This window comes from Cervus canadensis, chromosome 1 (genome assembly GCF_019320065.1).
Source record: "Cervus canadensis isolate Bull #8, Minnesota chromosome 1, ASM1932006v1, whole genome shotgun sequence".
Lineage (NCBI taxonomy): Eukaryota > Metazoa > Chordata > Mammalia > Artiodactyla > Cervidae > Cervus > Cervus canadensis.
The window spans coordinates 93,244,161-93,256,376 of NC_057386.1; the positions used below are offsets into that span (position 1 = coordinate 93,244,161).

The window sequence follows — 12,216 nt, forward strand, 5'->3', positions numbered from 1 at the left end:
ACAAAAGCTGAGCTGTCGGCTCTTGTGACTTCTCTCTCCACTGTCTTCTGTGGCAGTTCTGCTTTCCCAGCCTTCTTTGGCTTGGGAACAGCCTTGGCCCAGAGAGTGTTAGACTGTTGTTAGTCCCCATGTTGGTCTCTGGTCTGATCCATGAAGGCTTGATTTTCCTGAAGCACAAGGCATAAAGAGGCACTAACTTTAAGCTTCATGGCACATTCAAGATATCCTCTGTCATGCATGGTCCTAAGTTCTAAGACTACAGAGATCTGGTCCATGGCTTCAAGGATCTCACCACTGGAATGGAAGGGCAGCACAGAGATGGAGAGGAAGGGGAGGAAAGAAAAAAGCAGGTGGACCTTCACACAGCCCTGGGATAGGGCTCCGTGGTGTAGGTGAGATGTAAATAAGATGGTATGGGGACCCAGGGAAACGCAGAGGAGGCGAAAGCTGATCAGGCAGAAGAAGCAGCAGATCTGCTCTCCATTTCTCCAAAGAACAAAACTTGGACCAGTAGTTAAGAAAGTACAGTGAAGCAGACTTTTGGCTCAATACAAAGGAATTTCTTAACAGCTACAGTTGTCCCAAAATAGACTAAACCAGCTGTCTGGAAGAAGTAGCAGGGTCTGAATCACAGACCCTGTGATTTATTCAGAGGCTGCACAATGGTATGTCAGGATATGTCACAATAAGTGGTATGAAAAATGAAAACCACATGATTTACAAGGTCCCTTCCCTCCCCTAAATGCTGCTGTCTACTTCCAAGTTCTTTGTGTTTGTCCAAACCTATCTTGTTACTTTATATTCATACTTTATAGATGTATGAATCTATACATACATACATGCATGTATGTATGTCAAATCAATTTTGGCTGATGTCAGTCAACTTTGACTTCTCTCTAGGAGTAAATGAGAAGGTGAATGTAAAAATGTCTGATAGAGTACTTAAAAATTGTTAGTTGAATTTTTTAATATTTTTTTATCTGGCTGCATCAGGTCTTAGTTTCAGCACACTGGGTCTTTCGTCGCGGCACACAGACTCTCTAGGTGCGGCACATGGACTTAGTTGCTCCAAGGCGTGTGGGATCTTAGTTCCCCAACCAGGGAATCAGACCCATGTCCCAGCATTGCAAAGTGAATTCTTAACCACTGGACCACCAGGGAAGTCCCACCAATTGTTAATTGAATTAGTAAAAAATAAGGAAATAAAAAGAAAAGCTTTGATGCCTTTTGGAAAGGCAGAGCATAGCAAATATCCAACCATGCAAATCTCATTCCTTCTTCCAGTCTTAATGGAGGACTGAGAAGTGAACTTAAATTTGTTTGCAAGAGATAATGTTTGAGGTAACTACCACCAAGCTTTCCATACCCTGGACAGAGAATATCATAGTCCACTGAATAAAGTTGCAATATCTCCCTGAAAGAGTGACTCACAGGCTCATACAGAGATATATGGGTAATTCCAGGAGGCCTGTGGAATGTGGAAGTTAATTTATAGACTTCCCTTGCATTAGTTAGCAATTTAACCAAAAGGGAAAGAAGATGATTCTGTTAATGACCAATTTAATTTTTGATACTGGCTTTGATTAAAGACTCCATTGGAAATCTAGTAGAGATAATATTTTAAATGATACTTTTACTTATTGCTCAGAAGTTTCATGATCCTTGCCTGCAGTCCCAGCATTATTTATTGGTTAATAAAGACTTTGCTTTGTAAAAGAAGCGTAAATGCTAATAAGGAATAATAGTTACATTAATTGAGCACCTTCTATGTAATTTACTTTTATTGCCTTTTACAAGATATGTTCTAACATTTCCACTACACAGATTGTCACCAAGATTCTGTAGCCTGTAAACAATTCAAACACATTCAAATTCAGGCAAGTTGGTAGGTTCAGAACTGGTCTAGAGATTCTTAGTAAGCTCCGAGGGGAGGTAGCTGGCTCCAACTGCAGGTGGCAACATGGTCTTAGACCATGGGGTACTTATCATCCTTTGTCATCAGTTTTGAGTTTATCAGCAATTCTAGGACAATAGGAAAAATCCCATTTGACATAAGATTGCATGTTATCTGGTATCCTTCCTTGTATGAAAGTTATAAACTGTCTTGATATGGTTAGATTTATCAACCTTTTCCTTATGGCTTATCCTTTTAACTTCCTTGTAAGGATGATCTATTATCCCAGAGCTATTTGCTGAGTAGTCTTTTCTTACTGATTTGTATTACTGCCTTTGAAGCTGCTTTAAACTGATAAACTTTTGTTTTTTCTTTTATAAGAATATGCCTACATTGTCCCCTAAACTTAATTACATCCTGATATGTTGATGCGTCATAGTGAATTCTTCTGGTGAAGTTTCATCGGAGCAGTGATCGTGTTCCCCGTTGCATCCGCAGTGTCTAGTATGGTACCTGACACAGTTCAGTTCAGTCGCTCAGTCGTGTCCGACTCTTTGTGACCCCATGGAATGCAGCACGCCAGGCTTCCCTGTCCATCACCAACTCCTGGACCTTACTCAAACTCACCTCCATCGAGTAGTGATGCCATCCAACCATCTCATCCTCTGTCATCCCCTTCTGCCTTCAATCTTTCCCAGCGTTAGGGTCTTTCCAATGAGTCAGTTCTTCACATCAGGTGGCCAAAATATTGGAGTTTCAGCTTCAACATCAGTCATTCCAATGAATATTCAGGACTGATTTCCTTTAGGATGGACTGGTTGGATCTCCTTACAGTCCAAGGGACTCTCAAGAGTCTTTAACACCACAGTTCAAAAGCACCAATTCTTCAGTGCTCAGCTTTCTTTAGAGTCCAACTCTCACATCCATACATGACTACTGGAAAAACTATACTTTGATTAGATGGACCTTTGTTGTCAAAGTAATGTCTCTGCTTTTTAATATGCTGTCTAGGTTGGTCATAGTGTTTCTTCAAAGGAGCAAGTGTCTTTTCATTTCATGGCTGCAGTCACCATCTGCAGTGGTTTTGGAGCCCAAAGAAATAAAGTCTGTCACTATTTCCATTGTTTCCCAATCTATTTGCCACGAAGTGATGGGACTGAATGCCATGATCTTCATTTTCTAAATGTTGAGTTTTAAGCCAGCTTTTTCACTCTCCTCTTTCACTTTCATCAAGAGGCTTTTTACTTTCTTTCAAGTGCTTCTTCACTTTCTGCCATAAGGGTGGTGTCAGCTGCATATCTAAGGTTATTGATATTTTTCCTGGCAATCTTCATTTCACCTTGTGCTTCATCCAGCCTGACATTTCGCATGATGTACTCTGCATATAAGTTAAATAAGCAGGGTGACAACATACAGCCTTGACGTACTCCTTTCCGATTTGGAACCAGTTCTCATGTCCAGTTCTCATTGTTGCTTCCTGACCTGCACACAGACTTCTCAGGAGGCAGGTCAGGTGGTCTGCTTTCCCATTTCTTTAAGAATTTCCCACAGTTTGTTGTGATACACGCAGTGAAAGGCTTTGGCATAGTCAATAAAGCGGAAGTAGATGTTTTTCTGGAACTCTCTTGCTTTTTCGATGATGCAATGGATGTTGGCAATTTAATCTCTGGTTCCTCTGCCTTTTCAAAATCCTGCTTGAAATCTGGTAGTTCATGGTTCATGGTTCATGTACTGTTGAAGCCTGGCTTGGAGAGTTTTGAGTGTTACTTTGCTAGCATGTGAGATGAGTGCAATTGTGCAGTTGTTTGAACATTCTTTGGCATTACCTTTCTTTGGGACTGGAATGAAAACTGACCTCGTGCAGTCCTGTGGCCACTGCTGAGCTTTCCAAATTTGCTGGCATATTGAGTGCGGCACTTTGACAGCATCATCTTTTAAGATTTGAAATGTCTCAACTGGAATTCCATCACCTCCACTAGCTTTGTTTGTAGTGATGTACAAAGGCCCAGTTGACTTCACACTCCAGGATGGAATGTCTGGCTCTGGGTGAGTGTGATCACACCATCATAGTTATGTGGGTCATAATGAGCTTTTTTGTATAGTTCTGTGTATTCTTGCCACCTGGTACCTGGCACAGAGCTAAATATTTTGTGAATGAATGTATGAGTCCTGGCTAAGATCCACCCAGCCGTGAGTCTGTCCTGAGGTTCCGATTCCACACAACCCAACACATTTTATATATAAATACATATATATAATATATATATATATATTTTATGACTGATAAAATGGGCTCTTCCTTCCTGATAGCATGAATTTCCTTCTCAATTTATCTTTATTCTCTGAGGCAGACATTTTAATTGTCCAGCATTTCTCCTTTTTACGTGACCTTGGCATCTAGTGGGTCACTTCAGTTCACAATTTTTACTGTCTTAAAACTGAGGTATATTTTCCACCCTCACTATATCTGCATTTCAGTTCAGACTGTTTTCCTTTATTATCTTTTTAATGTGATGTATGATATATGCAGAAGAATGTGTGCAACACATAATCAATTATGATATATAACTATGTGCATACCTAGGAAGCCACCACCTCCCAGAGAGTGATAACCGAGTCTGTTCATTGCCTCTGCTTGGCTTCTCCTCCTGAGGCCACACCCTTGCCTCCACCTAAGGGGTAATCAGTATCCTGAAATTTGGATTTCTCACCTTCTTGCTTTGGTTTTCTTTTCAAATATAAGCTTATTGCATATATATTGTTTAGTTGCTAAGTTATGTCTTATATATTGTTTAGTTGCTAAGTTATGTCTGATTCTTTGTGACCCCATGGACTGTAGCCCGCCAGGCTCCCCTATCCGTGGGATTTTCCAGGCCAGAATACTGGAGTGGGTTGCTATTTCCTTCTCCAGGGGATCTTTGTGACCCAGTGATTGAACTTGAGTCTCTGCATTAGCAGGTGGATTCTTTACCTCTTTGCCACTGAGCCACCAGGGAAACCCTATTACATATATAGACAATCTGAAAAATGCATTGTGTAGATTTGTTATTAACTTTATGAAAATAATTTCATACTTAATGAAGTCTGCAACTTGAATTTTTTATTCAACATTTATGCTTCTAAGATTCATCCATACTGTGTGTGGCTCTGGTTCATTAATTTCACTAATGAATTTCATTGGTGAACACAATGACATTACATTGTGTGATATACCATGATTTGTCTATTTGGTATTTGTTTGGATTGTTTCCAGGTTTTTTGCGTCTCAGACAAGGTTTCTATAAACCTTGTCTACATCTGTCTCTTGGTCCACATGTGCAGAGTTTCTCCTGTACCAAGGAGTGGACTTTCTGGGTGAAAGGATATGCAAGTGTTCAGTTTTAAAAGATAATAACAAATCAAAAAAATAAAAAATTAAAAAAATAAAAAAATAAAAGATAATAACAAATCAATAGGAAATTAAGAGGCACAAACTACTATGTATAAAATAAGCTGCAAAGATATATTGTATGGCACAGGGAAAGAGAGCCACTTTTTAATAACCAATATTAAATCACTTTATTGTACACCTGAAGCTAGTAGAATATTGTACATCAACCGTATTTAAAAAAAAAAGATAATGCCGAATTGTTTTTCAAAATTATCTACTTATACTCATACCTTTCTTTCTTTCTATAGTTTCTTTTGGAGAAGGAAATGGCAACCCACTCCAGTACCCTTGCCTGGAGAACCCCATGGACGGAGGGGCCTGGTGGGCTGCGGTCTATGGGGTTGCAAAGAGTCGGACACGACTAAGCAACTAACACACACACACATACTCATGATGGTAAAGTACAAGAGTCCCATTGATCCACAGCCTTTCCAACACTTGGCATTGTAAGATCTATTAATTTTTCCCTTTTTTGATATAAAATTGTGTTACGTTTTTCCTCTTTCCAGCTTTATTGAGATATAATTGACATACAGCTCTGTATAAGGTTAAGGTGTACAGCATAATGATTTGACTTATGTACATAATCAAATGATTAGCACAGTAAGTTCAGTGAACATTCATGATCTCATATAGATACAAAATTAAAGAAATAGGAAAAAAATAGTTTTCTTGGGACAAGAACTCTTCGGATTTACTCCCTTACCAACTTTCATATGGAACTACTGCAGCATTAATTGGATTTATTATGATGTGTATCACATATAGTATTTACTTATCTTATAACTGGAAGTTTGTACCATTTGACTGCCTTCATCCAATGCTTCTTTCCCCCATGCCCCTGTATCTCTTTTAATTGTAATTTGTATTTCCCTAAAGAAAACATTTTGAGATTGTTTCATCTGCTTGTTGACCATTCACAGTTCCATTTCAGTGAAGTGCCTGTTTGTTTTTTGCCCATTTTCCTGTTGGATTATTTGAATTTTTCTTATTAAAGCTCTTCATATATCTTGGATCCAAATTCTTTGCAGGTTGTAGGTATCATCAGTGTTTTCTCCCAGTGTGTAACTTGCTTTCTTTCTGGTATCTTTATAAAAAGAAGTTTTAATTGTAATGAAGTTGAGTTTATCAATCTTTTCTACTATATTAGAATTTTTAATTTTGTTTGGAAAACATCCAGTTGTGCACTGAATTTATAAATATGTTTTCTTCTATGCTTTCTTTTAAATGATTTAGAAGCTTTGCCTTTCATATTTAAGATGCATATGGGATTCATTTTTGTGTGCTTCTGTGAAGTAGGGCTCCAATTTAATTTTTTCTGTATGGATAAACAATTATCTTGTAAGAGCATTTATTTAATTTGAAATATGTTCACAGTATATATTGCTGTGAAAGAAAAACATAATATAACAATATGTGGTATTTAGAAAACATAATACATATGGTAATTAGCTTATATACAAAATTAAAAAAGATGTTGGAAAAACAAGCACTAAAATAACAACAATGATTATCTTTGGATGGTGGAATAATTGATGAGGTTTGTTTATTTTTTGTTCTCTTTACTCTCCAAATTCTGTGTATTGAGCATATGATTGTAGATGTTTTAAAAAATATAGTAGTGTCTATAGATGATAATATAGTATAGAGAAATCATTAGATGAAAGAAAATCATGAATTGAAGTCTTTCAACTCAACTTTTCTTGTAAAGCTTCTTGCATTCCTGGAATAGGGTGGCTGGTGGTGAGAGGGTGGAGGTGAAGGGTGGGGCAAGGGAATGCTGTGGATTATGCAGAAAAACTGAGGACAGGTGAAAAGAGATTAAATTCTGAAATCTGAATGAGTCTTCCATTAGTTTCTCTTCCCTGAGTTCTTTACTGGTATGTAAAGCTCTTTGGAAATAAGATTCAGATCACTTATATGTATCATTGGTGATATAATGTTTTTTTGGCCCAACAGCAAATAATGAAAAGACTTATAAAGCGATATGTTTTGAAAGCACAAGTAGACAAAGAAAATGATGAAGTTAATGAAGGTAAGCATCTTCAACTTAAAAAACATCCTTTTACAACTAATTTAATGAACGGTGGAGAACTTCATATTGAAGGATACTTTTAAAAATCCAGTCTCGGTTAACTGAGTTCTTCCAGGATTGACAGGAAAATCTTATGTTACATTTCTAAAGCTCTGTCTTTTAAAATAAACAGTTATTTAAAATGTCAGTCAGAGACAGTTTATCACTACAGAGTGCTCTAACTGATTCTTAGAGTGTAAAGTGATTCTTAGAGTGTCATCTTTCTGGGAGTTTTTATTCCCTGTAACATAAGTAGTCTGTAGTTTCAGTTCTGTTTCAGTGAGCTGAGTGTTAACATTTTTCCAGTGATGCAGGTAAAATAAGAATTAGCTCAAACATTTTTGCAGAAAAATTTTTACTTGTTGTCCAGAAAGAAATCTGTAACCCATTTTTGTCATATGATGTTTCTCTTTTGCTTTTCACTTCCCTTCTTGGCACCTTACTTGAACGTACCTATTTTCCAGGCATATTCTAGGCAGCACATCAGTCTGGACTATAAAACTTTTCATCAAGCACTGAGATGTAAGCCAAAGCACAGGTCCATGGTTGGAAAGAAATCAGTCAGGGAAAAATAAGTTGCCCTAAAAACGGCAACTACAGGGAATTCCCTGGCGGTTCCGTGGTTGGGACTTCTTGCTTCCACTGCAGGGGGCGAGCTTTCCAATCCTAGTTGAGGAACTAAGATCCTGCATGCCTTGCAGCACAGCCAAAAAATAAAAAAAAAAAAAATTAATGAAAACTACAGCTTTCAACACCAATGAGATGCTATTAGATCTATCTACACTTTTAAGAAAGGGCTAAACTAAACTGTTGATGAACTCTGAAGCCATTACTTGATTAATGCAAGAAATCCCTTGCAAATCTGAGTCAATGCCATATGTGTTTGTAGCACAGAAATCTAAGAATGTATGTTTGGGCATCAGCAAAAAATCAAATCATGGTCACCAGAAACAATCTCAAAGACAGAATTGAAATTGAGTTTTAGTTTAGAAAGCAGAAACCTTATCAGTTGTGCCATAACCTCCCTGAAGACAAAAAAAATTAAGTGAAGTGGCGAATTGGGCCACCATGACGTCAGAAAAAAGGAGCCATCTTCGAAGTCCTTTTACACAAAAGAGGAAAATGAATTAATGAGAATTAATGGACTAAAGAGAATTTAGAGTTTTGGACAAAGTTCCAACTAAAAGAGTATATCATACAACGTAACGTCCTCATTTAATATATTTCTGTATTGGTAAATACAGCACTTGGTATGTTAGGCTTCCCATAACTCAAAAACAAGGAAGAAGGATATGGTAGTAGGGAGGCAAGAGGAAGCTCACTGGCTTATGGTCCAAATATGATAGTAAATGGTGTGAGAATCCATTTCTTCCGCGGAAGCCTTTTGATTTCAAATTTGATCAGTTAATTTCCACTCTGTTGCCATATGTGAAAGGAAAAGCACCTCCACTTTTTTTTTGCCATGAAAACAATAAATAACTTTTGTGTGTATTCTTGAAGAAGAGTTAGGATTCCTTAAAATAAGAGGGTCTGTCTTTTAAATATAATCAAAGAACATGGATTATACTTTAAAACATCATAAAAATACCAGGACATATCATGAAAGATATATTTTACATGTGATTCTATTATAAAATGCTGTTAAAGTGCCAGTGATTTGAAGAATCATTTCTTGGATTCTTGATAAGTTCATGGCCCAAAGGTTACCTTTCAAGGTCAGTGACTTATCTACATTTCAGTTCTTGGCAAGAGAATCCAGCTTTTAATTGTAATCTACACATTCTCAAAATATTGCCAAGCTAAATTATGGGAATAGTTGTGTTTTAATAGCCAGAAGTTTCCTATAGTCTTCTGTGTATGTAAACCTTGCCAGTGGTATCACAACTAAGCGTCTTAATTTCACCATTGCTTGTTATTTCCTTGTATTAAATACATCATTGCTTGTGCCACACAAACTGTGTCCTTAACTCCATAGTCATTACCATTGGCTTTCCTAAGAAAAACCCTTACTCTTTTTCCTTCCTTTCCCTTACTTCAAACTTAACCTCAAATATACTGCTTCCATGTGAGTATTTGCCTATTAAGTTGATTGATTCATTTTTAGTAATGTTCCACTTTAGTAGGATTCCATTCTAGCCTAGCAGTGGGAGGTGATCTATAAAAGGTGTCAACTCTCATGGCTTAGGGAACCAGAGGAACTCCCTGAAGGCAGAAAGGAGATACCCTGATTATAGATTACTAGTTAACAGATAAATCTGCTACCTGGGAAGCCCCAACAGATAAATCATCCTGTGTAAAAAATTGGTTGAGCCAGGACAATACTTTAGTTGACTTTTACTTTTAAAACACAGTTGGACTACTGTTATAGCTTTTTCCAGAGTCAGTACATTTTTAAAGGCAAAGCATTTCTTAAACATTTTAAAGGAAAAAAATCCAAAATAACTATGTCAGAGACAATATGAGACGAATGTATTAATGTTGTGTGAATTTCACTCTTTGTTTTTTTTCTAAATCCAAAGAGCAAATGACCAATCATATGTTTTTTTAATACAAACGCTATAGGTGAATTAAAGGAAATCAAGCAAGATATCTCCAGCCTTCGTTATGAACTTTTGGAGGACAAGAGCCAAGCGACTGAGGAATTAGCCATTCTAATTCATAAGCTCAGTGAGAAACTGAGCCCCAGCATGCTGAGATGTGAATGAGTCAGTAACCTGGAATTATGGCTTTGACTATAGCACAACTGTGGGCAATAATATTTCTTAGTACAAAATACTTGAAAAACTATGGTGTAAATTTTTAGTATTAACTACCTTTATCATGTGAATCTTTAAAAGTTAGGTCTTAATGATTTTACTGTTTTATCACACGAAAATGGTCTTCATTTTAATTGTTTGCCTTGACATTACAAACAATGATATGCCCTTGTATTTAAAGGCCCCAGATTAACTACATTACTGACATTTTTTGTCCGTTTTAGAATAAACTCTGTCTTTGCACTACCTGTTTGCCTCCAAGAGACTGTAAGCTCCTTGGGGACAGGGACCATGTCTTATTTATCTACATGTCTCCAGCATCTAGTACAGTGCCTGGTACATAGTAGGTGCTCAATAAATGTTGTCAAAACCAACTGAACTGCCAACAAAATACAAATAAAAATTAAAAGGCCATCACTATGTAGCATACCTTCCCTTGTCCAAATGCTGAAGCGATTTTTTTTTTAAAGAAACAAAAAAATTTTACAAATAGCTATGACTTGGTCAGATTTTCTTAGATTTTTGGCATCACTGATACTCCTAGAACCTTTGAACCTTGAATGAAGAATTTCATAATGAAATGGGTTAATAGAAAATATACTTGCATTACATATTTGTTTCACAGAATTGTTCAAAGCAACATATTAAAGGTTTTTCTAAAGTATCTACTATACTGTTTGCTTACTGTCTTAGATTGTCATTTGTTGTTTTTCAGTAATGTGAATTTAGTCAGCAGAGTGGTGAATTTTTTTTAAAGTTGGAGGTTATACAGGGCTGTTAGTTATAACCTCCTAATTCCTGGCTCTGATGATGTAATACTAAATAAGTTATCAACAACTGACTTCGTATCTTGCCTGTTAGCTCGACTCTGAGTTTTGGAGGGTATGCTATGGGAAGAAGTGGAGAGATGGCCATGTACCTGAAAAGGCATGGCCAGGAATCACCAGGGGTGTTTTGTTTCCCTTTGAGGCATCTCTTGCCATTATTGCTTATGCTGATTGACATCTTTTTTTTTTTTTTTTTATCAAAGCATTTCTTTTTTTTTTTTTTATCAAAGCATTTCAATTACACTTGCTACACTGAATAGATTGTGTTATTTCTGTATCTGACTTGCTATATAAGTGGGCTGAACACTGGTAATATTGAGGGCTCTTGACTACTAGCGAAGGGGATACAGGCTGGTAAGCTCCCTCATCTCTTCGTAGACAGTAAAATACACAGAGTATTTTTTTTTTTTTAAACCAGCTAGGTTTAAATCTCTCATTACTGTCCTGATTCTCTTCCATCTGTTCTTATCAAATCATACCAGAATACAAATTATGGTCGTAGTTCAAAGATTGCTTTATGGGTTCTAAAAGCCAAATAAATATACAGTATTTTAACAGTCACTACATCACACAGGAAGGCTTTCTAGATGTGAAGACAAAAGTGAACATTAAACGGAACTACATAAAACTCTTTAAAGATTATTTTTTAATTTCTACTTTTGGAGACTTAATTAAATTAAGAAAAGAACTTTATACATTTTTGCTACCATTGTAGGATATTTCATTAACTTCTGTGCTATGCTAGTAGTATTTTGTCTTAAACATTTTAAAAACTTTATGTATTTTATGTTATGCCTCAGAACTGAATAAAACACTGAATTTTTTCATTGCTATGTGTTACTATACTTTATATGAAAACAGTAAAGATATCAAGTTTCTATTGTAGGCAACACTTTCAGTCTTACATATAGAATTGTTTAGAATTCCAAGTGTGAATATTTTTGACTACAGTTATAGAATAGAATATTAAGTAATGTTTTTTACTGAGGGTAGAAAGATGTTGAATGTAAAAGTGTCAAATTCAGCTAGTTTAGGATTCTTAGAGTCTTGAGTGAAGATAAAACTCATGTCATCTGTGCCACGTGAGTCCATACATCTAATATTTTAGTACATGCCTTTTGCAATTCTAGAACTCTCAACATAGGTTGTTTTTCCTGTATTTACTGTGTTTGTGTAAAACTAGCATTTTTTCAGTGTTTAGGAATTTATTTATTCAACCAGTATTTATTGCATGT

The 12,216-nt window shown here is 36.4% G+C and overlaps 1 protein-coding gene across 4 annotated transcripts in view; it reads left to right on the forward strand.

The window, feature by feature from the left end:
- TRPC3 (transient receptor potential cation channel subfamily C member 3) overlaps nucleotides 1-10,583 on the forward strand; it is a 71,453-nt gene extending 60,870 nt beyond the window's left edge. For all 4 annotated transcript variants that reach the window (XM_043487265.1, XM_043487254.1, XM_043487276.1 and 1 more), the window contains 2 exons: nucleotides 7,284-7,359; nucleotides 9,961-10,583. In XM_043487265.1, the coding sequence (XP_043343200.1) occupies nucleotides 7,284-7,359; nucleotides 9,961-10,103 (219 nt within the window). In that variant the 3' untranslated portion in view covers nucleotides 10,104-10,583. The remainder of the gene's footprint in view (nucleotides 1-7,283; nucleotides 7,360-9,960) is intronic.
- The last annotated feature ends 1,633 nt before the right edge of the window (nucleotides 10,584-12,216 follow it).